At 41.6% G+C, this 23,137-nt stretch overlaps 1 protein-coding gene across 4 annotated transcripts in view; it reads right to left on the reverse strand.

Moving 5' to 3' along the window:
* Kiaa1217 (KIAA1217 ortholog) overlaps nucleotides 1-19,817 on the reverse strand; it is a 267,245-nt gene extending 247,428 nt beyond the window's left edge. For 2 of the 4 annotated variants that reach the window (XM_013014761.1, XM_013014762.1), the window contains exon 1: nucleotides 19,651-19,817. In XM_013014761.1, the coding sequence (XP_012870215.1) occupies nucleotides 19,651-19,764 (114 nt within the window). In that variant the 5' untranslated portion in view covers nucleotides 19,765-19,817. The remainder of the gene's footprint in view (nucleotides 1-19,650) is intronic. The other 2 variants (XM_013014759.1, XM_013014758.1) reach the window with 1 other exon arrangement.
* Between the last annotated feature and the right edge of the window lie 3,320 nt (nucleotides 19,818-23,137).

Below are 23,137 nucleotides of genomic sequence, written 5' to 3' on the forward strand. Positions count from 1 at the left end.
TAGTACAGAAGCAAAGGCAGCATCGCTTCCTGTCATTAGGATAAAGCTGGTCTTCACCTCCACCTTTTGTCCCTCCCCAACTCAGGCTGTCCAGATTCCATTCTTTCAGTGGTAACACACAGACACAAAGCTCCCAGCTGCCATACAGTCTGTCACCATGAACCAAGGCAAGCTTATCACTTGGGTTATAAAATTACAAGAGACACTCAGGACTGGTAGCTCACAGATGTAGTCCTAGTTACTTGGGAGACTGAGATCTAGAGGATCCAGTTAGAAGCCAGTGCAGGCAAAAAAAAAAGTCTCCAATACTCCATCTCCCATCAACCAGCAAAAGCTGGAGTGGAAGCATGCCTCAAGTGGAAGAGCACCAGCCATGAGCAAGAAAGCCTAGTGAGAGGAAGAGGTCCTGAGTTCAAGGCTCAATATCAGTAATAGATAGATAGATAGATAGCCAGACAGATATATAAACTATAAGGAAAAGCAAATTTAGTACCTCAGAATTCTGCCTACAGAGCTGTGGGAGCCAATCAGTGGTAGTTTGTCTAACATGTGCGAGGCCCTGGTTGCATTCCTAGCACCTAAATCTTTCCTACTCTGATCTTATACCTCCATTTGAAAAGGAAAACAAAAATCCTCCTCATCCATACTTCAAGTTAATGCAAAAGTTGGGAAATTTACAAGAAGGGATGACCTACAGGAAAATTCCACCCCCCAAATGAAATGGCCCAAACACTTAGGCAGAATCCTGTGTGCACTCCCCCCCCCCCCCGCCCCTACCTCCCCTTTCCCATGTACTGCTAGGGCAGAGTCCCTGCTTGGGCCCTCTGGAATGTTAGCTCTGGTAAACCATGTCCTCACCTATAGAATAAGGGAGACATAAAACCAAGAGGGAAGTTTGATTATCCATCCTGACACACCCCTACCATTTCTACCCACTGATCCTCACCAGGGCCACACAGCTGAAGGGGGAAAGCCTTTGTCTTTTTTTTTTCTCTCTCTCTCTCTCTTCAAAATGACTTCCTTTGAAATAAAGAGATTTTGAAACAGTCAAGCAGAGCTACGATCCCAGCACTTAGGAGGCTGCGTCAGGAAGATTGTGAATTCTAGGTCGTCCTGGTCTATACATGTATGGTAAAATACTGTTGAGAAAGAGTTGAAGGGGGAGGGAGGGAGAGGAGGGATAAGAGAGAAGAGACAGGAGTAGAGAAGAAGGAAGAGGGAAAGAGAGGGAGAAGGGAAAGGGGGGAGGAAAGAGAGAGAGAGAGAGGAGAGGGAGAGGGTTTTGGAAACATTTTTCAACAGCTTCAGAATTTGGTGTTGGTCTGTGTGTGTGGCTCAGTGGTAGAGCACTTACTTGCCCAGCATGTGCAAGGCCCTGGATTCCATCAAATAGAAAACAAACAAACAAACAGAAACAACAATGAAAGTGGCATGTTTCTGATCAACTGAAATTGATAAATAGCCATAATGGGCTTTTAGGACTGGCTTGCCTCCACAGAGAATTTGCCTCCCTCCATAGCTGGCCAAGATGGATTTCTAGTTCCACGTGCTGCCCTGGGAGACTGAGGAAATACCTTCCAGAAAAGGTTTTACAAGAAAATAACATACTTAAACATTACTAACTCCTTTTTAAGAGGCTTTTAAAATTCAGGTACTCTGTTATTTGGCATAGGAACAAACCAATATAAATTCTTCCGTGGAAACCTTGGGCTAGCGAGAATGATGGAGCAGGATTCAAATCCAGAGGGTTCTACCATCAAACAAGCCTTCTTCAAGTCCTGATCCAGTGCAAAACACTCCAAGAGCCACAGTCACTGCAGATCAAAGAGACCACCAACTGCCACAAGGAAATGCAAGAAAGAATTTTAATGGAGTTTTAAAGCAGGGCCTTGGTGCCAATGGCTCACACCAGTAATCCTAGCTACTTGGGAGGATGAAATGAGGAGGATCACAGTTCCAAACCACCTCAGGCAGAAAAATTTTCAACCAATACCTGGTGTGATGCCTGTGACTATAATCCTAACTATAAGGGAGGCTGAGATCAAGAGGCTTGTGATTCCAGACCAGCCCAGGCCCAAGAGTCCATGAGATTCCCCATCTCAAAAGAAGCAGCTAGGTGTGGTGGCACATGGCTATCATCTCAGCGACAGTGGGAAGGAAGGGTGGTGGTACAGGGATACCCAGGCAGAAAGAGAGATCATAACTTTAACTAGTGCAAACAAAGGGCTGGAGAGTTGGCTCAATGGTACAGCACCTGACTAACAAGCTACAAGGCTTTGAGTTCAAACCCGAGTATCCTAGTTATTCAGAAGGCTGAGATCTGAGGATCCAGGTTTAAGGCCAGCCCAGACAGACTAATCTGAGAGACTCCTATCTCTAATTAACCAGCAAAAGCTGGGCGATAGAGACATGGCTTAAACAGTAGAGCAATAATCATGAGGGGAAAATCCAAGTAAGAGCATGAAGCTCTGAGTTCAAGCCCCAATACCGCCGCCCCCCCCATAACACACAATACCTCTAGATACTCCGTGAGCCCACCCCACTGTCCTGCTGAACAACTTCTGCCCACCAGCAGTGTGGAAGCTGAACAGTTCTAAATAATATGATACAGAAAACATGGAAACATTAAACATTGATTGGAAAGCTCTGGAACTAACAGTGTTTTCTCTAGCTAGAGACACTACTGCTAAAAATAACACAATGAAAACCATATTTGTCTCTTCTACACAATGGCTACAGAATATAATTATGGGCTGCGGATCTGTCCATGTCCACAGTAGAGACAAGGGAGGAGGTGCCAACGTCTGGAATACAATGGGGGCGCAGGACAGGGAGTCCAGCTCCTATCTTGTGCCTGTGCCCTGTAGCACCCACAACCCCTAAATGGTTCCACAAACACCTGTACTATCAACTCCAGACTTTTCTTGCAGGGCTAAGAAAATAATAGGGGGTAAGTAAGACTTAAACATGTAGCTCTGTGCAGCACAAAATAAATGAACAGTTCCAGCGTAGTCAAAAGAGATGACAGGAACATTAATTAATTTTGTAAAAACACCAATGTCCCCGCTCCTGTGACACACTTTGCCTGTTAATTAATTTGTAGAAATTATTGTCAGAGCTGAGAGTTACTTTAGTAACATTTGGTTTTATTTCCCGCCCCCCATGCCCACTAAGATGAGCCAAATGTAAGAATGTAAGCTAGTTTCTTGTAGCTTTCTGAGCCAGATTGTTCATTTATAAAGTGTGATGAAAAGACTGAAAACCTTATTTGAGCTGTAATAATAAGATGAAAAGACAGAAAATACAACTACATCAAAAAGCAAACCACCAGACAAACAAAAACTTGGTAAAACAGTACAATGTCTTACACATAACAAATAATAATCATTTCTAACATGAAACACAAGACTTACAATTAGGCTTCCATACTGCTATTATTAAACCCATTTTAGGAAGGTGAAAACTGAGGCTGAAGGTCATGAATTTACCTTCCCCAAGTTGCACATGGTAAAGCCAGGACTCAATACTCACAATTGTGGCTGCTACTGGGGCTTGAACTCAATGCCTGGGCTCTGTCCTCTAGCTTTTTCTGCTCAAGGCTAGCACTCTAGCACTCATGTACTTTTCTGCTCAGGCTGCCTTTGAACCACAGTCTCAGATCTTAACCTCCTGAGTAGCTAGAATTACAGGTGAGAGCCACAAGCACCCACCAACAGATAGTTTTTTAAAAGTAGTTTTTGTTTTAAAACTTTCAAGTTCCCATTTGCCAGGTATCTGGAAACCCTGCTTTAACCCCCTGGCATTGTCCATAGAGTTTTCTTTGTGCTCTTTCAAAGCATGGAGGAGATGAGGAGCGGAAGCCCAGGCTCCGGAGTTCTTTTCAGCGAGTGCACCCATTCCTGGCCACCTGGATGTTACCACATCCGAAGGGCTGCTCCTTCTGTTTACCTTCCCTCACCTGCGCTGGCCTCAAACACAGCCCACCTGCTTTAAGTAGCCCGGTTTTGTTTCTTAAAAGCATGCTCTAGCAAGCTACCTTCATCTCCCACGCTCCCTTTTCTCCCCTATTACCCGGGAGAAACCTGTTTCTGTCTTCTTGGAATCTCAAACTTTTGTTTTCCCAACTCTAGCACCGCATATCTCAAATAGAGTATTTTTTCCCCCCACAAAGCGCTTCCATGAGAATAACATACAGGTATGTTCTTACTCCTGATTCCAAAACTATTTCTACGATTGTCCGTGGATCTCACTTTTTTGTTTTTTGTTTTGTATTTTACTAGGTGAAAATACAGAACTATACAAAGTCTGGACTTTAGAGTAAAAGGAAAACATATCTACATCTGGAAATAATCACCAAAGACCTGAAGGCTCTCACTTCCATCTCAGATGGTCCTTATCTACAGCATTCTTAGAGCGTTATTCACCCGGGCTACAATCAGCACAATGCAGAAGGCAATACTTATTTTGCAGTGCTTTTCAAAAATCTCAGTTCATTCAACAACAATAACAACAAAAAGCCCTAAAAACAGCTCCAAAGCCTGAACATTCCTTGTGAGGAGAGCTCAGTTTTTTTTCTGCCAAGAGAACAATGCACTGAAACAAATCATACTCTTTCCAGATAAATTTGGGCAAATAATTTAAAAAGAAAAAGAGACGAATATTTACCTGGACCCCGACTCCACAGTGAAGGCAGTAAAAGCTGAAAATTTAATTCATCTTCTGTAAGTTTCTAATGGACTCCGGAGCCATCCTTCGTTTCTGTCAGGTAAAAACCCTTCCATGTTCTCCCCGCTTTGCTTTTGCAGGGTTTCCCCCCAAGCAAAACTCGTAATTTGCATGAAACCTACTTGTAGCCTATAGGACTTCTTTGAGTAGCTACTTGTTCCACTGTCTGTCTTGACATGCTCTTTCAAGCATGACATCATAAATCTCCATGGAAACTCTAACCCCACCTGCCTACATGCCAACGTTACCTGTCAGGCAGACTTAAACAGTCGTCTGAAATAGTTCATTAATGAAACCTTTTCAGGATCTCTTGGATCTCCGTGCACAGTGTAATTTGTGCTGCTGGCAGAAACTTAGCCAAGAACGATGGCTTCGTTTTCAAAGCCTGAGCTGTTGTGCAGAAAACAATGATCAAAATTATAGGCATTCATTAATCTGCCCCTCCCTGTCTAACAATGCACTTAATAGATGGAAGGAAAAACATTTTTTTTAAAAAAACAACAACTACTCTGTCACATGCGTGCCCCTCTCTGCAAGATGAAGTTACTAGGAAAACTCAGGTTTTGCAAAACCTTCAACTGATACTTCTAAGCATTCCTACTCAGCTCTGGCAACCCCCTACCTACTTTTCACTGGCAAAACTTGCAAAACAGGTTCCTTGTCTGTGTGTGTGTGTGTGTGTGTGTGTGTGTGTGTGTGTGTGTGTTTAGGGCTAGCGCATTTTCCCTGGGTCTCTGTAGTTCCTAGTGGTGGTAGGTGTGGGAAACTTTTTAACTCTTTCCTGACAAAACCCCATCTTTAGCATGCCTATCCCAGTAGTTATGCCAGTACTGGGGCTTGAACAGTGTCCCTTAGCTTTTTCTTGATTAAGACTGGCATTCTACTACTTAAGTCACAGCTCTACTTCTAACTTTTTGCTGGTTAATTGGAACTAAGAGTCTCACAGACTTTCCTGTCCTGGCTGGCTTTGGACCAAGATTCTCAGATTTCAGCTTCCTGAGTAACCAGAGTCACCTGCACCCAGCCCATTGCTGTATTTTGAGCAATGGCCAACAGGCTCTAAATGACATCCAATCTTTCATTCATTCATTTTTCCCTCCCCACTGTCTCAAATTTTACAGAATTCTCATTGTTGGTAACAAAACAGTAGATAAGTTTCCACTGCACCCCTGCAGCGCTGGCAGCAGCAAGAACTTCAGGATCACCACAGACCCTTGCTGTTTGCTGCATCTGTCCTACAAGTTTACAGAGCAAACATTGACCTCAACACCTGGGAAACCCAGGCTGCTATCTGCAGAGAGAACTGTGCCTGCCCACTTCAAATGTGCAGAACTGCTCTTCCCATAGAGGGACTAAAATTGTATGATGCTTTTTCAGACAAGTCATGATGCTGTTAAAAGCAGCGGCATCTTGATGCTGTCCTCATTTGGCCGCCATAGGAAAAATCTGTGCCAAGACTAGATTAGACCGGCCCTCTCCGTTGTCTTGCTGCTGGGATTGCTGTGGCCTGAAACTTCCCCAAGTTTCCCACATCATTGGAATGATGTCATCCTTGGTTACAGATTCTTTGGTCAGAATTTACCTCTGCTTGTCTGCCCTTGAATGGGCTGAGTCCTTTTCACCTCGGAATTATTTCTGTGATTTTCACATTCTGATTTGCTTTCATCTCTTTCCCAAGTTTGATATCAGTAAGCAGAAGCTGACATGTTGCCATTTCCTAAATAATCCAAAGAGATTTGGCCCATTATAACCCCTCTAACTTGTGAATGCACACATTCTTTTCTCTAATGGAACTTTGAGGAACAACTCTAATTCAATAGTGTATCCACCACATCTGCAGGTTTCCGGAGGAAAATTGAGATCTGGTTCTATCTTGTTTACTTCACATTGTGTTGGTGACCCACTGGGTAAAACAAAGCTTTGGCTTCATATGGAGGTATTTGTAACCCAGGCAGTAATTAGCTAGGTGATAGTGGCTCATGCCTGTAATCCTAACTACTCAGGAGACTGAGATCTGAGGATCATAGTTTGAAGCCAGCAAGGGCAGACAAGCCCATAAGACTCCTATCTCCATTTAGCCAGCAAAAAGCCAAAAGTGAAGCTGTAGTTCAAGTAGCAGAGTGTCAGACTTGGGCAAAAAAGCTAAGCAAAACTACAATGTCCTGAGTTCAAGACCCTGTACTGGCACACATGTGTGCACGTGTGTGTATGCATACACACACACATCTTGAAAATATAATACAAATAACGTGTGAAAGAGGTTCGATTTAACCACATTTGGCCTGGGTTTTTGTTTCTTTAGGACAGTGTTAGAAGCTGTCATGTAGAAAAGGAATGTTTCTTTGACTTGAAAAAATCAGGTCTTTGATCATGAAAATAAACAGCCATATTTTATACAAATCACACCATCTAGTGATGTAGGAATGACACCATTCCCATTCTCCAATTACTTGAGAAGGCTCAGATGGTTAATCCATGATGAAATACCACTGTGCATCAATCAAATAGACTCAAGATATAAACCTAATGTGGTGGAGAAAGCCAAACCCAACACATTTGTGCTTAACCAATAGGCTTAATTATTTTTTAATTCTCACAATTGGGTTATTAAAAAATCTAAATTAAACCAGGTTCAAAGGATTTTTAACTTGAAAAAATACCAACTGGAAGTACATGTGAGCTTGCAAAGGATAAACACACATCTTCTGTAGATGTCCCACAGGTATTTGAGGTCAACAGATGGTTCAGGGCTTCTGGAAACATCCAGATGGGTCTAGATTACCAGCCCTGTGGCAGCTGGGTGGGAGCAGTGTTGATTTAGCTCCATGCTGCATGCAGGCCAGTTGGGACTGTATGAGGCTCGGGTAAGGAATTACAACTCTGGGCTCAGCTTTCAAAGCCGGAGGGAGTAAATCACTAGGGCACAGATATGGTTAATGCAACCCCAAGCTCTAGATGGATCTACAACCTGAAGTTCTGGTCTCAAGAAAACTGACAAATACTAAAAACAAAGGAGAAAAAAAACACTTTTCTTTCTTTTTTTTTTGTTTGGTCTGTTGTAGGGCTTGAACTTAGCAGAACCTGGGCACTGTCCCTGAGCCTCTTTGTGATCAAGACTAGTATTCTACCACTTGAGCCACAGTGCCACTTCCAGTTTTTGAGTGGTTAATTGGAGAGAAGAGTCTCATGAGGACTTTTCTCCCTGGGTTGGCTTCATACTACAATCCTCAGATCTCAGCCTCCTGAGATGCTAGGACTATAGGCATGAACCACCACTGGCACCTGGCAAAAAACACATTTTATGAGGTGACAACATACTCTAGGTATAACCCAAGAGTAAGGGCAGTTAGATTTTTGAGTATAACTGCGCCACGCGTAGAGGCAATTCCTTGATATTAAGCTCTTGGTCTTTTAATTTTTTTATTTTAGTTTTTTATTTTAGCAATGATCCATTTGCATTTTGATAAGTGTTGAGATGGTGCTGGAGGTGATAGTAATTTCATATGTTACTTGGCTAGGCTACAGTGTCTAGGTGTTGAGTCAAACAGGGGATCTAGAAATTGCTGTGAAGGTATTTTTTAGAGGTGATTAACATTTAAGTTGGTAAGCTTTGAGGAAAGCAGATTAATGTCCATAATTCAATCAGTCTAAGGCTTTAGGAGCAGAGACCAAGCTTTGCTGAAGAATAGGGGATTCAACTATTGGTCTGCTTCTCTGCAGAACCCTGACTAATGCAACTGAAAACTCCAGTCTGTGTCTGTTCTGTAGTCTTTTGTTTCCTGGCATTGGTTTCCCTCCTCATCTACCATCAATTGTCTAGCAGTCAATTTCACTTACAGCACATATAGTTATATCAAATACAGCTTGTCAAGACTTAAACTCAACAACTGTTGAGTGTTTACCTAGCATGAACCATATCTAATGAGAGAAGAATAGACAAATTTGCTAGCAAATTAAGATAAACAATAATAATCAAGTCCATTGTTTGTTATGTTCCATGTTAACAGATTGAATCCTCCCATGAAACACAGATTGACCAATTGAGCTAAAAGAGCAAACTGACATTATATACAATTTCCAAAAAATACACTCATTAGTACAGAAAAGTTGAAAACAGATGGTAAGTGCAAACAAATGTATAGCAAAAGTGGCTATATATATATATATATATATATATATATATATATATATATATACACACACACACATATACACATGTATAGATGTATATGTATGTTCATTTATTTACTTATTTTTTGTGCTGGATCTAAACCCATAGCCTTGTACATGTACTAATCCCATGTTCTACTACTGAGCTACATCCACAATCCAAAGGTAAGAATATTAAGAAAATTTACCAAACGCTAATATTAGAAGACAATTCATGAAGAGGTACAATTGGGACACAATTATAAGCAACAAACAACAAAGCAACTTAAAAAAAAAACCCGTAAAGCAAACCTCTTAGGAATTACGGTGAAAAACTTCATTATACTTCATTTAGAAGTAAACAGCACTAGAAAAGAGGGTTCCATCTTTCTGAGTTCCCCTCTCATGTGGGAGTACTATCTGTCTCCATGTTTCAATAAAACTATTTTGCCTACTGCTAAAATTAAAATTAGAAAAAGAAAAGAAAAGAGAAGTATGCAAGAAAGCATCCCATGAACAGCAGCACACTTGGCAGACTTTGAACAGTAGTGACTCACTCATTTTATATTCAGCACACTTGTATAGGAGAAGGTTGTTCCTATTGAAATGTTTAAAAACAAAAGGGAAAAAGGTAAGAACCAAGAAATAGAGGCAAAGGAAGAAGAAGATGGAACACCAAATATGGAATCAGCCTGCCATCAACACAGCTCATTCAAGCCATTCATTCGTCTACTTTGTGTTCAGCGTGGTGGTGCTGTGGAAATAGAACTTTTGCCGACCCTAGAAGTGATGTCAATAAATGCCCACAAAGCAGTCTTCGCACAATCTTGTACTGGAACAATACCGCTTTGGTGCAACCTCTCATCATTTCAGCAAAGTACAACCCCCTCTGCACACTGCAAATCAACCCTTCCAAAAACACTGTTCATCACTGACTCTCGCCCTTTCGCAGGGTTTTCAGATACCTTCTGGAAATCACCAATTAGGGAACTAGCAGGAAGGAGAAAGAACAGAGTGGATAAGACAAAGATGCTGGGATGAGGGTGTGAGGTGATTCCAGGGCTTCAGGGAAGTGTGAAAGAACCAGTCTGAGAACCAAGAAAGATGCTATAGGGTTTTGTAAAATACCAAAACCAAAACCTACCTAGCTCAGCCCAGATCTTGTCCCTCAAACTCTACCTCCATCAACAGATCTCAAGGGTTGACCTTGCAGTGCCCTTCCTCTGATGACTGTTGCTAACGGCACTTCCTAGTTCTCTTACTCACAGGTTTTCCACACTTCCACAGGTAGAACTTCAAGACGTCCTGAAGAATCTAGCACAAGTAGAAGGCACACCGAGACCAGAACCCAGGCCTGGCTATGCCAGTGAGTTCTCTCATTTCTTCTATGATGCTGGTAACAGACAGCCCTTTGCACACCTGTGTCTTTCTCCAATCTGGCACATCAGCCTTCCTTCAGTGTGTCAATGTGCCCTCTGCCTGAGCTCCGGTCCACAGCCACCATCAGGACCATATCACAGTGGTATGGACTGTGCCATTATGGCCAGGCCTTTCCCACTGTCCCTTCCACCTCGCATTAAAAGCCAGCCTTTACCTTTGCTTCCACTCTACTTCTGTACTCAGTGTCGTTTCCTCTGTTTGCTGGTCCTTGCTTTCTTTTAATGAGTGTGCAAGCCTCAACACAATCTGGCTTCTCTCTGCTGATATCTACGAACTTCCCCCTCTCCAAAGGCCATGTCTGGTTAGACCAGCCATGAAAGAGGCCCCTCCATTCTTCTCTCAACGTTGTCACTCCAGTCTCCATCTGCCTGTTCTTGCAGAACATGATCTATCAAACATCCTTTCCACAGGTTATTTATTTATTCTTTCATTCATTTATTTCTTTTTTTAATGTTTTGTGTGCCAGTCCTTGGGCTTGAATTCTGGGCCTGGGTTCTGTCCCCAAGTTTGTTTTGCTCAAAGCCAATCTCTAACACTTAGAACTACAGCACCATTTCCATCTTTTGGGTACTTAGTTGGAGATAACAGTCTTCATGGATTTTCCTGTTCAGGCTGGCTTTGAACCTCAGTCCTCAGATGTCAGTCTTCCGAGTAACTAAGAGTACAGCTGTGAGCCACTGATGTCTGGCTGCCAAATGTCTTTTAAAAATGTATAATATGTGGGACATTAGGGAGATGGAGATAATTGGGAAAACAGGAGCCTGCCATCAATAAAGAGACTATTTAAACTCTGTTGTCCAATGTTAAATCACTGCCTGAGCCCCTAGCATGGTTGTTCAGTAACGGTTACCATTTCCTACTGCATGACCCCATAGAACACGAATACTTGCAATAGGTATTTTACTGGATGCTGGTGGCTCACAACTATAATCCTAGATACTTAGGAGGCTGAGCTCTAAGATCAGCCTGGGCAAGAAAGTCCTTAAGACTCTTACCTCCAATAACCACCACAAAACCAGAAATGGAGCTGTGGCTCAAGTTACAGTACCAGCTTTGGTCAGAAAAAGCTAAGCCCTGAGTTCAAGTACCTGTACAAGCACATAAAAACAAAACAAAAAGCCCACACAATAAAATGGGTAAAATGGATTTGAGAAACTCATTTTTTTCTATGTAGTACTGGGGTTCAAAACCCATGGTATTACCCATGCTAGGCAAGCAGTGAACTATATAAATATCCCCAGCTCCAACACTGAATATTTCATTCCTCATCCACCTGCCCCCATCCTCCACCTGAGATTTATTCATGGTATTATTAGCACATTTGAAAACCCCATCAGTCCTGAAGCGTGGAAATTCATTTGACTGCCTAACCAAGAATTTTCCTCCTATTTGGAAGTCTCTTCCCATTCCTTGAGCTATTAACAGCCTGCAACCTAGGGTTCTGGAAACATACACTTACATATCTACAGCATTGTAAATTAGCATTTCTACCATTTCAGGAAACCCAGGTCTACTGGCCCTGGATTTCCATGCCTGTCCCTACGTGAGAAGAGTTTACAGATAATCAGTATCTACAATGGGATTATGTCCAATTCGAGTTCTGCATCTATGCACTGGAGTGAAGATTTCTTTCTTTCTTTCTTTTTCTTTCTTTCTTTTCTTTCCTTCCTTCCTTCCTTCTCCCTCAATAATAAAAATTTCCATCTCATTTGGTCTAGGTTTTATTGTTTTCTAGGTGTCTCCTGACAGTGCCTTACTGCTATACTTTGATTCTTGTTTCTCCCCTTTGCTTTCCTATGGAATCTGGACAGCCTTTGGCAACTTTTCCAATAGAGCTTTATGCTGCCATTTTAAAGAACTCCTAATACAACACTGTTCTCAAGATGTTCTCTCCTGTTGTACAACACTAATTAAAATGAAAGTTACCATGGAGGTTGGTGGCAACCAATTAAACATGGACCAAAAGAACAGTCCCACTGAGGATTCTTTTTTGATTTTCATATATTCTGTGTGAATTCCAGCCAGGAGGCAGAATTCAAGTAAAACTGCAATTCTTGGATTTAGTTTTATCAGTCACTGAAACCATGTTCAAGATGTCCTACTGTGCAATAATCCAATAATCTGATAGAATCACCCCCACATCTTTTTATCATTATCATTATTAATTATTATTAAGTTTTCAGTGGTGCTGGATGGGCACTGAACCTAGGGCCTCACACTTGTTAGGCGAGTGCTCTATCCACAACCTTTTAAGTCACAATTCAAAATGTCATTCTTAAATGGAGCACTGCTGGCTCATGCCTGTACTCCTAGCTACTCAGGAGGCTGAGATCTAAGCCAGCCTGGGCAGAAAAGTCTGAGCCACTCTTATCTCCAATTAACCAACTAAGAGTGAAGGGATGGCTCATATGGTAGTGTGCTAGCCTTGAGTGAAAAAACTAAGCAGGAGTACAAAAGCTCTGAGTTCAAGCCACAGTACTAGTACAAAACAACAACAAAAAGTCAGTCCTCTAGAAAACCCTTCTAGTCTACTTCCTTCATCCCTTGAGTATCATTGCCTTTCTTAAATATTAGACATTCTTTCTTTTTCATGTTTTTCCTATTGCTTTTCATCTTGTGTCAATTTACATGACTGCTGTATCTGATCTCTAACCACATACTCATTTCCTTTATACACAGTCAAGATTATTTGGAAGTTCTCTAAGGGCAGAAATGTTTTATACTGATTCTTCTAATCCTCTTATTCTGTGTTCACATGGCTTAGTATTTCATCAGACACATCTGTATACCAATTCTCTGGCTACAGTCTGCTTCTGCTAGGACTCTATTGTTCTTCCATTTGCTGGGACAGCTCTGGCCCCAGTAGCATTTCTCCAGTGTCACCCTTTGTGAGTTTCCTCCCATATTTTTGCCACTGTGTCCTTAGTGCCAAATTATTTTTCTTCTCCAAATTATTATGAAAAGCTGATACTTTTTTCACTGTAGGACCACCACTAAATCTCATATGTACTGCCCTTGAGCAGAGTGTATCAAGATGGCTTCTGCACAAGATGAAAGGAGCTGGAATTATGACATCATTATAAGGATAGCTTCTCTGGAGACTTGCCCAGGCAAAAACAACAAACTTTGTATGTATGAAAAAAATACAATGATTTTTTGTGTCATACAACAAAACATCACAAAGAAGCCATGGGCTTGTTAAGAAGCATAACCTAGCCCATCCTGACCAATACATCAGTTTGATGTTCTATCAATACATCAACATGCATCTCCTTTTACCTTCTTTTTTTCTCTTTCATATAATCGGTATTTGAATGGGGCCAACTGGTATTGAAGAAAATAGTGTGCAGAAGAAAGAAATTGCCAGAGGCAGCTTGTACATTCTTTTCTGGCTTGTGACCTCAAATGGCCTCTATACAAACACATATTGTTTATCTTGTAAGTGTGTAGCACTCACTTTTCAGTTTGTGGCATTGTCTGGGGGGTCTCACCACAAAGCCCTTTATATCATAGGCTTTCTGGGATGGGAAGTTTGCGATCTGGCAATGATTTCCTCTCTTCCATTAATCGTGCTTTTCATCTGGAAAGCTCCCTGGGCCCGAAAGTGAGGTCACAGTGAGAGGAATATCAGGGAGTTGTTAGCTCATCTCATGCCGTTAGCTCACCTTCCGATCCACTTATCTTTATATATGCTTGGTCTCTAACGCCATACCATAGGTCATGACTATTCTCTATTTTATTCGAGATGGAGAGGCTGTTTTCCCACTTCCATTTTTAATACTGTTCATTGTTTTCTGTGAGATTAAAGACTGCCTTTATTTGATCAACTTGAAGGAGACCTCAAGTAGACCTGCTGTTCTGATTCAAATTACAGTTAAAAATCTCTCTCTCTCTTTTTTTCTTTTGGTCTTTAACTTTCCATGATTCTTAAGAAAACCAAACTAGGCATCAGTCATTCGTGCCTGTAATCTTAGCTGAGGCTAAAGGCTGAGATCTCAGGAGGCTGATATCTCAGAAGATTTGAAGCCAGCCCAACAGAGAATCATGAAGACTCATCTCCAATTAGCCAGGGACATGCATTCCCCACAGGCAGCCAAGGGAAGGCTGGGGGTGAGGGATGCAAGGAAGGCCTCATCAATGGCAGAGCTGATGGAGAAGACCAAAGACCTCAGACCTTCCGGACCCTATCTCAGCCTCTTAAGGCTCACGTTATCACCTTATTTCTGATATGTTAAATGTTAGTTACCTTTACATCTCTTTTGTTCCTCTGTATTGAACTGACGAATATATCAGACTTTGAAACAGAAATATCATACATAGAACTGTAATCACAAAGAAGGTACAATATATTCCTATATTAAAAGTATATTAAGGGCTGGGAAGGTGGCTCAGTGGTAGAGCGCTTGCCTTGCATGCATGAGGCCCTGGGTTCGATTCCTCAGCACCACATACGCAAAAAGAAAAAAGCCAGAAGTGGTGCCGTGGCTCAAGTGGTAGAGCGCTAGCCTTGAGCTGAAGAGCTGAGGGACAGTGTCCAGGCCCAGAGTTCAGGCCCCACAACCGGACCCCCTCCAAAAAATTAAAAAATTAAATTAAGAAATATACTTATTACCTTGCTCATGTGATTGTAACCCCTCTGTACAGTATTTTCACAATAAAAAACTTATTAAAAAAAAAAGAAACCAAACCTAAAGCTTTTGATAGAGGCTCTGTAAAGTCTATCAGAAAGATAAAGATTTTTACCAGACTAAAAGCACTGAGCAAGTCTCTCTGGCTGGAGTGTGGAAATCGAGTTGCTGGTCCCCTAGCTCTTCCTCACCCTAAGTGTCCCTTGCTTCTTGGCTACCTTCCTCAAATTCACAGGTCAATCTAAGTTCAAGCAAGGCCAACACAAAAACAGACAAGCGAAATGGAAAAATGGAAAGAAAGAGAGAGAGAAAGAAGGAATGAAAGAAGGAAGGAAGGAAGGAAAGAAGGCCCTTGTCTTCCTAAAATGTATTTGAGGTAGCAGAAATAAATATAAAGAAAGATATCATGATTAGATACAGATGCAGTAATGTAAGGCTGTGACCAGTTCAGAAACTGGGACAGATAGGCTAGATCAGAGAGGACTAATCTGTTGGTTTGTCTTCCTATGTAGCTCAGTTGGTCTTAAATTCCTCCAGCTTCTACCTCTGTAATGCTGGGATTATAGGCATGTCCTGGACCACCATATCTAGAGTGAAGAAGGGCTAATCTCTGTAAAGAGATTTTTAAATAAGTTTTTTTATTGTAAAACTACTGTATAGAGGGATTACAGTTAAATGAGCAAGGTAATGAGTATATTTCCTATCCAGCATTGTTGCCTCCTTTGTTTTTCCCCTACCATCCCTTCCCTCCCACCTCCACTATACTCTGCCCACCCCCTGCCGTGCCCCCCACCCTCCCACCCTTCCTCCTCCCCCACCCAAGTTGTAAAGTTCATTTTCAACATAGTGTCTTATACATCTCATTGTTACAATGGGTCAACCTGTATCCCTATTTAAGCATTTTGTTTTTTCCCTTCTGCTCCCCAAATTAGACTGATATCAAATACAGTGAAAACAGGGGTTATACCGTGGGGGAGGAACATACAAAATTATTTTACTGACTGGAAGATAGGGCCATATCTTATATTACTCATGGTGCCTCTCCATGAGAGTCAGCAAATAGATATATATTCAAGACAGAAAGGAATGGAATCTTAATGTAATGCTCAGCACAAGAAAAATGAGTTTCAGAAATATATTTATTTTCTGAAAGTGGGGGAAAATAAACCTTATCAGGTACTTAGGAGCTTTTCTTTTAATTAATTAATTTATTTTTGTTTAGGTGGTACCAAGGAATGGAACCCGGGGCCTCATGCCTGCTAGGCCAGCACTCTACCACTAAGCCACATTCCCAGCTCATGGGAACTTTTGTAAAAGAATTTTAAATATGGATTTTCTAATAAGAACCTCTTAAGAGTGTTCTAGAAACAGCACTAGCCAGGAAAGTATAAGGCTAAGAACCAGCTTGGGAAAGGTTAAAAGGTTCCTTTCTCTATGCTTTATGATGTAGATTCTATTGTCCTTGAGTCAAGAGAAAACTGAGACACAGAAAGTTAAGTCACAAGCCCCAACTCATACAATTAGCATGTGGTGAGTGTAGGATTCCAGCCACCCCAGGACTCCACAGCCCTGTCCTCAGCCAACAGGACCTGGGGCATCACATCTGATTGCCTGAAAAATTAAGAAGGCTTAGGAATGTGAAAGGAGAGCATAATCAGTGCACTACTCATCTGCAGACAAGTATTTGTCACTAGCAATGTTTATTTGTATTTTTTAAAGACAGCAGGTGGGTGTATAACTTAACTTTTCAATAGTTTAGACTAAAGAAAACTCCAAGATTCTTAGATTTTTTTTTTCTGCTATCAAGATATCAAGTAAGGTGAGGGATACAGACACATCTTTTTCAATATATTACCCTCTCTTCTCCACAGCCAGCTAACAGAGAGACTGTTGGTATTTAGATCCTTAGAATCTAGAAGAAGGAAAGGACAGAAAAAGGGATAAAGGTACTGTGAATCAGAAAGTGGCAAAGCCAGAAAATGAAGTGGTATTTGCCGAAATTCCATACGCCAATGGCATAACTCATGTCTGCTGATTACAGCGCTGGCTGAGATTTTGTTTAATAAAGCATCACAGCAGACTGACACGTATTTGTACATCAAAATCTGTATGAACAAGGTGGCTCACACCAGTCATCCCAGCAAAACCCAGGAAGAACAAGATTTGAAGCTAGCCTGGGCAAAAAGGTATACATACCCTCATCTGAACCAATGACAGCTGGACTTGGTGATGTGCACCTACCATCCAGCTTCAAAGGAGGTATAAGGAAGAGGACTATAGGTCCAAGATCCTATCTAACAAATAATGAAAGCAAAACAGGACTGAGAGTGTGGCTCAACTGTACAGCAACAGCCTAGCAAGAAGGATGCTTTGAGTTTAAACTCTAGTACCAAAAAAGAATACAAGCTGGGCACCTAATGGCTTATATATTATATAATCCTGGAGTATTGAGATGAAAGGTTTGTATTACTATGCCCAGCTATAACTTATATATATATATATATATATTTTTATTTTTTTGTCGGTCGTGGGGCTTGAACTCTGGGCCTGGGCGCTGTCCTTCTGCTCTTCAGCTCAAGGCGAGAGCTCTACCACTTGAGCTATAGCGCCACTTCCAGTTTTCTGGTGGTTTATTGGAGATAGGAGTCTCACAGTCTTTCCTGCCCGGGCTGGCTTTGAACCGTGCTCCTCAGATCTCAGCCTCCTGAGTTGCTAGGATTACAGGCGTGAGCCACCAGCGCCCGGCACTACTATATTTTTAACATGGAAAAAGATATCATATTTGATCAACTAATTTCTCAGCAACATGAATATAGTTTCACTTTCTAAAAGAGTTATTCTCCCTTCTCATTGAACCCATTGTTTTGGGCAGTGCTTTGTTTTAGGAATTGAACCTAAAGATTCCTGCACATTAGAGAAGTACTCTGCCACACAGCCATATCACCAGACCTTATACAATTTTCTTAGTTTTTTTCCACCCTTACTCAGTCCCTGTGGTCCTAACCTATGTATCCTACTATACTGCTAAAACTTAGAAGCCATGACCTTCAGCTTGTAGAATAGGAAAATAAGCAAGCGGTCTACGTTAGCCTTATCTGAGTTAAAATCCTAACTTTCTTTTCTTGTTGTTGTTAAAAATGTATCTTATTTATTTATTTTAGTTGTGCTGGTATTGGGCTTGAACTCAGGGCCTGGACATTGTCCCTTAGCTTTTTTACTTAAGGCTGGTGCTCTACCTCTTGAACCCTGGCTCTACCTTTAGCTTTTTGCTGGTTAGAGTGTCACAGACTTTCCTGCCCAACTGGCTTTGAACTATGTGATCCTCAGATCTCAGCTTCTTTAGTAGCTAGAATTATAGGCATGATCCACTGGCGCCCAGCAAATCCTAACATTTTCTTGGCAAATTGTGTACTGTGTTTGAATTTCCTCCATCTGAACAGATATAGATAAAATGTAGTACTACCCAAGAGAGTGACAAAAAGAGGCACAGAACCCAAGACTAAAGTCCACCGCCGTGACCTACCTACTGTCAGCAGAAAAGATTAGCATTTTCTGTACTTGCTTCTGATAAAAAATAGCCTTTTTTTCCTAATTACTAAGGAATTAGCTTTCCGTAGCCCTGGGGTTCCACAGCCTTCCGCAGTGTGGTCAACAAGGAGATGTACAGGACCCTAGGTAGAAAAACGAACTTTACAATTTAGGCGGGGGTTGGAGGAACTGTAGTTGTGGAGATAGGAGGGAAGGGATGGTAGGGGAAAAACAAAGGAAGAGGCAACAATGCTCGATAAGAAATGTATTCATTACCTTGCTCATGTGATTGTAACCCCTTTGTACAGTATTTTCACAATAAAAAAAAACTTATTTTTTAAAAAAAGAAACCAAAACCTAAAGCTTTTGATAGAGGCTCTGTAAAGTCTATCAGAAAGATAGAGATTTTTACCAGACTAAAAGCACTGAGCAAGTCTCTCTGGCTGGAGTGTGGAAATCGAGTTGCTGGTCCCCTAGCTCTTCCTCACCCAGGTCCTATAAAGGCTAAGTGTCCCTTGCTTCTTGGCTACCTTCCTCAAATTCACAGGTCAATCTGATAACAGGGCAGTGAGGTCACACTCCTGTGACCCCCACTAACCTGCTCAGTCTGCTAGAAAGATAATAAAAACAACCTGAAGCACAGGGGGGCAATATCTCTGTGGTTGTCAAGATAACCAGAGAAAACAGGTAGCTGGAGACAGCTGAAAGGAAAACAGGATTAAAAAGAAGAGGGGGGAAAAAAGAGCAGAAACTAAAGCCCCGTGTCAGCTTGAGATTCTATTTTGCTTCAACAATAGGTTTTTGGATTTGGGCATTCATTTATTCATCTAGTTTTTTGCTGGTTAATTGGAGATGAGTAGCTTGAATGCTGGGTACTAATGCTCATACCTATTACAATCCTAGGTACTCAGGAGACTGAGATCTGAGAATTGAGGCTCAAAGCCAGTCCAGGCAGAAAAGTCTCCAGTTAACCAGCAAAAAGCAGAAGTGGAGCTGTGTGGCTCAAGTGGTAGAACACAAACCTTGAGTGAGAGCCTGAAGCTCCGAGTTCAAGCTCCAGTTCTAGTACAAGACGAAAACACAAACAAAGCCTATTTTGTCTTGTCAACTGAGAAGTTACGTTGCCTTCCCTTTCATGGAAGAATGAACTATGGAAGCAGAAACGGCATCCTATTCATACCTGGTCTCGCAGCCTTTCTTGGTGACCCATGATGGCAGTGGCGTGATGGGGGTATTTCTGCTTCAGATGCTCCAGGAAAGCTTCTCTCTTTCTATCCATCTCAGATGTTTGCATTCCCAGTATTTCTTTGGAACTTCGGGGTCCACCTAGAGTGTGTCTCCTTGGGATATTTCGAGCAGATTTGGAAGTTGAAGCTCTGTTGTTTCCATTAGAAAGACGTTCCTTTGTCCTTCGGCATTCTGCATCTTCCACTGAGGTTACCTGCAGATTGCCCTTCTCTTGTTCTGCAAAATGAAACAAATACAGTCCACAATGAATGATTTCACCTAGAAATCACAGATATAGAACACCAACTGACTTTTCTCTTTCTTTCTTTCTTCCTTCCTGCCTTCCTTTTCTTGTTTCCTTCCTCTATTTCCTTTCCTTCCTTTTCTTTTTGGTAACAAGAAGAAAAAAAATCCACAATTAGAAGAAATAGTAAAAGATGTTGTGGCAAATTCTTAGCTATTTGTGACCGTCTTTCCCTGCATTTATTCCAAACAAGAACACTAGGTCAGACAGGTTGTTTGTAGTCAATTAGGTAACCCTTTACCTTCATCTGTAATTATAACAAAGTTAATGACAGTGATTCTTATTATTTCTGTATTTTTAATTACAGCTTCATCTTGGTACCATGCTTTTATATAATTTTATAATCTGAAGGTGGTTTCTGAACATGTGTGCATCATCAAGCAAACAATCACCATCCTGCACAGGAGTCAGATAATCATGGAGAGATGAGATGGGAACCATGCAGATTCCTTCTCCATTAGCATAAGCCAAGCAGGGAGAGGAAGAGTAGTGCAGGTAACTGTAAAGGCATCGGCACATTCCACTTCAAGTGGACTTTATGTAAAGCACACACAGAAAGGGAAGAGCTATAATGTTTTGACAGCCTTGAGCTAGCTAGCAGACTTCAAGTTGGTTTCTTCTTAGATCATGAAAGATGTACAAGGTTGGTGCTTAGACAACAGGACTTAGATAGAGAATTCTCTGTCTGTCTGTCTCCTCTTTCTCACTCACTCACTTACCCACTGAATCACTCACTCACTACTGTGATCAGTGTTGGCCTCAAACTCTCTGGGTCCTCCTGCCCCCATCTTCCTTTTGGGTAGCTGGGTTCAGAGCTATGCAATGAATGGGTTATCCAATGAGAATATTTCAGTTGACTGGAAACAGGAAGTTAGTTACAGCTTTAAAATGCTAGGCTAGAGGGAGAAAATAAAGAACACTAAGCAACCACTCAGAAGTTGGACAGACTCTGGTCACAGGGGGTAGAATAATGTGTCCCTGTCCTGTGAAGTCCCTGAAAAGCTGGGTCTTGGATATCTTGGCCTTCATCCTAGATTCAGAAGGTCACACAATTTGACCTCTTTCCACTTCATTTTTCTTCATTAATAAAATGGAGATGATTGAACTGGCATTAGAGATGCCAAGTGTTTTCCACCTCTAAACCCTTTGAATCTATTCTAAATTTCTTTCTATTTTTTTAATAGTAAGCTTCCAATAGCAGCTTATTTGCCAAGAATGTATCTTTACATGTGATACATGTGACAACTCTGCTCATCTGCATCTCAGATAAACAGAGACTCCAAACTTGCCAGCAGTGATATAAAATAACAAGGGTCCAGAGTTTGGGCATAAACCAGCCCCTAAAAGCCACGTTACCAACGCACTTTGCTTCTTCTTTTCTAGAAATGACAGCATGTAGGACTTTAGGTAGAGACTCTTTTTGGTTAGGCTGGTTTCCTGTTCCAGTCTTCCAAAGCTTTCTGTGTGCTCTGGGAGACATTCTTATTTACCCTTCACTTCTCATTACTTCGCTAATTATAGCATCTCCATCAGACACCGATGAAGAAAGGAAGGAAAAACACAGCCAGGAAAGTTAATCCTCTTGGTGTTGAGCAGTTTTTGCAGCAAGTTTAAGTGGGGAGAAGAAAGCTGGATGCAGATGGCTCACTCCCATAATCCTAGGCTACTCCAGAAGCTGAGATATAAGGATCATGATTCAAAACTAGCCTGGGTAAGAAACGTCCAGGAGACATTTATCTTCATTTAACCACCAAAGAGCAGGCGATAGAGTTGTATCACAAATAGAAAAATCTAAGGAACAGCATCCAAGCCCTGAGTTCAGGTCCTATTCTAATAGACAGACAAACAAGACAGATAGAAAGAGAAGTCTTGGTTTAAAAGATACCATGGGGGCTGGGAAGGTGGCTCAGTGATAGAGTGCTTGCCCTGCATGCATGAGGCTCTGGGTTCGATTCCTCAGCACCACATAAGCAAAAAGAAAAAAGCCGGAAGTGGTGCTGTGGCTCAAGTGGTAGAGCACTAGCCTTGAGCTGAAGAGCTGAGGGACAGCGCCCAGGCCCAGAGTTCAGGCCCCATGACCTGGCCCAAAAATAAATAAATAAATAAAAATAAAAGATATCATGGTATTCACTGTAATTCCATTGACTTAGGTTGCCATTTTAATACTCAAACTCCCATCACACGATCTTTATTCCCCAATGCACAGAAGTAACAGAATGTACTAAATAAAGCAAGAGGCAGGGCTTGAGAATGTAGCTCTCAGTGCTCAGCCAAGCACCCAAAGCTCTGGGTTTGATCTCTGATACCACAAGAACTAAATAAACAAAGCTAAATGTAGAAAAAACTGAATCTTGATTGATAAATACATGAGCAATCTGAAGAGGTTTAGCTCTGTGTTTGAGTTTGTGTCACATATGCATTTTCTTTTTGTCAGTCATGGGGCTTGAACTCATGGTCTAGGTGCTGTCCCTGAGCTCTTTTGCTCAAGGCTAGTGCTCTATCACTTTGAGCCACTGTACCACTTCCAGTTGTTGAGTGGTTAATTGGAAATAAGAGTCACAGGTACCTTTCTGCCCAGGCTGGCTTTGAACTGCAATCCTCAGATCTCAGCCTCCTGAGTAGCTAGGGATTACAGGTGTGAGCTATTGATGCCTGGCCATACATGCATTTTTATATTAGCTAAAATTGTTACATACTTCATTTAACATTGTTGACCTCCCCCCACCCCGTCCCGATATTGAAGTTTGAACACGGGGCTTCAGGCTTGCTTGTTCCATTGGTGCTCTCTATCATTTGAGTCACACCTCTAGCTCTGCATTTTTCTGGCTAATTAGAGATGGACTTGTGGACTTTTCTGTCCAAGGCTGGCTTTGAACCATGATGCTCCAGGTTTCAGGCTCCTAAGTATCTAGGATTACTGGTATAAGCCACTGGTGCCAAGCTTAATTGAATTTTTAAGATTACTTTTAACATAATTAAAATAATGTACTTTTTTTCGGCCAATTATCTAGGACAGCTAGGTTAATGAACAGAATAGAATCTCTGATAAGGCAATTTTTTACATGGTCATAACACACACATCCCCATATGTCCCTATCGATAAATTCAAACTACCTATCCCAACTGTTGGAAAGAT

Source organism: Dipodomys ordii, unplaced genomic scaffold (genome assembly GCF_000151885.1).
Source record: "Dipodomys ordii isolate 6190 unplaced genomic scaffold, Dord_2.0 Scaffold24, whole genome shotgun sequence".
Lineage (NCBI taxonomy): Eukaryota > Metazoa > Chordata > Mammalia > Rodentia > Heteromyidae > Dipodomys > Dipodomys ordii.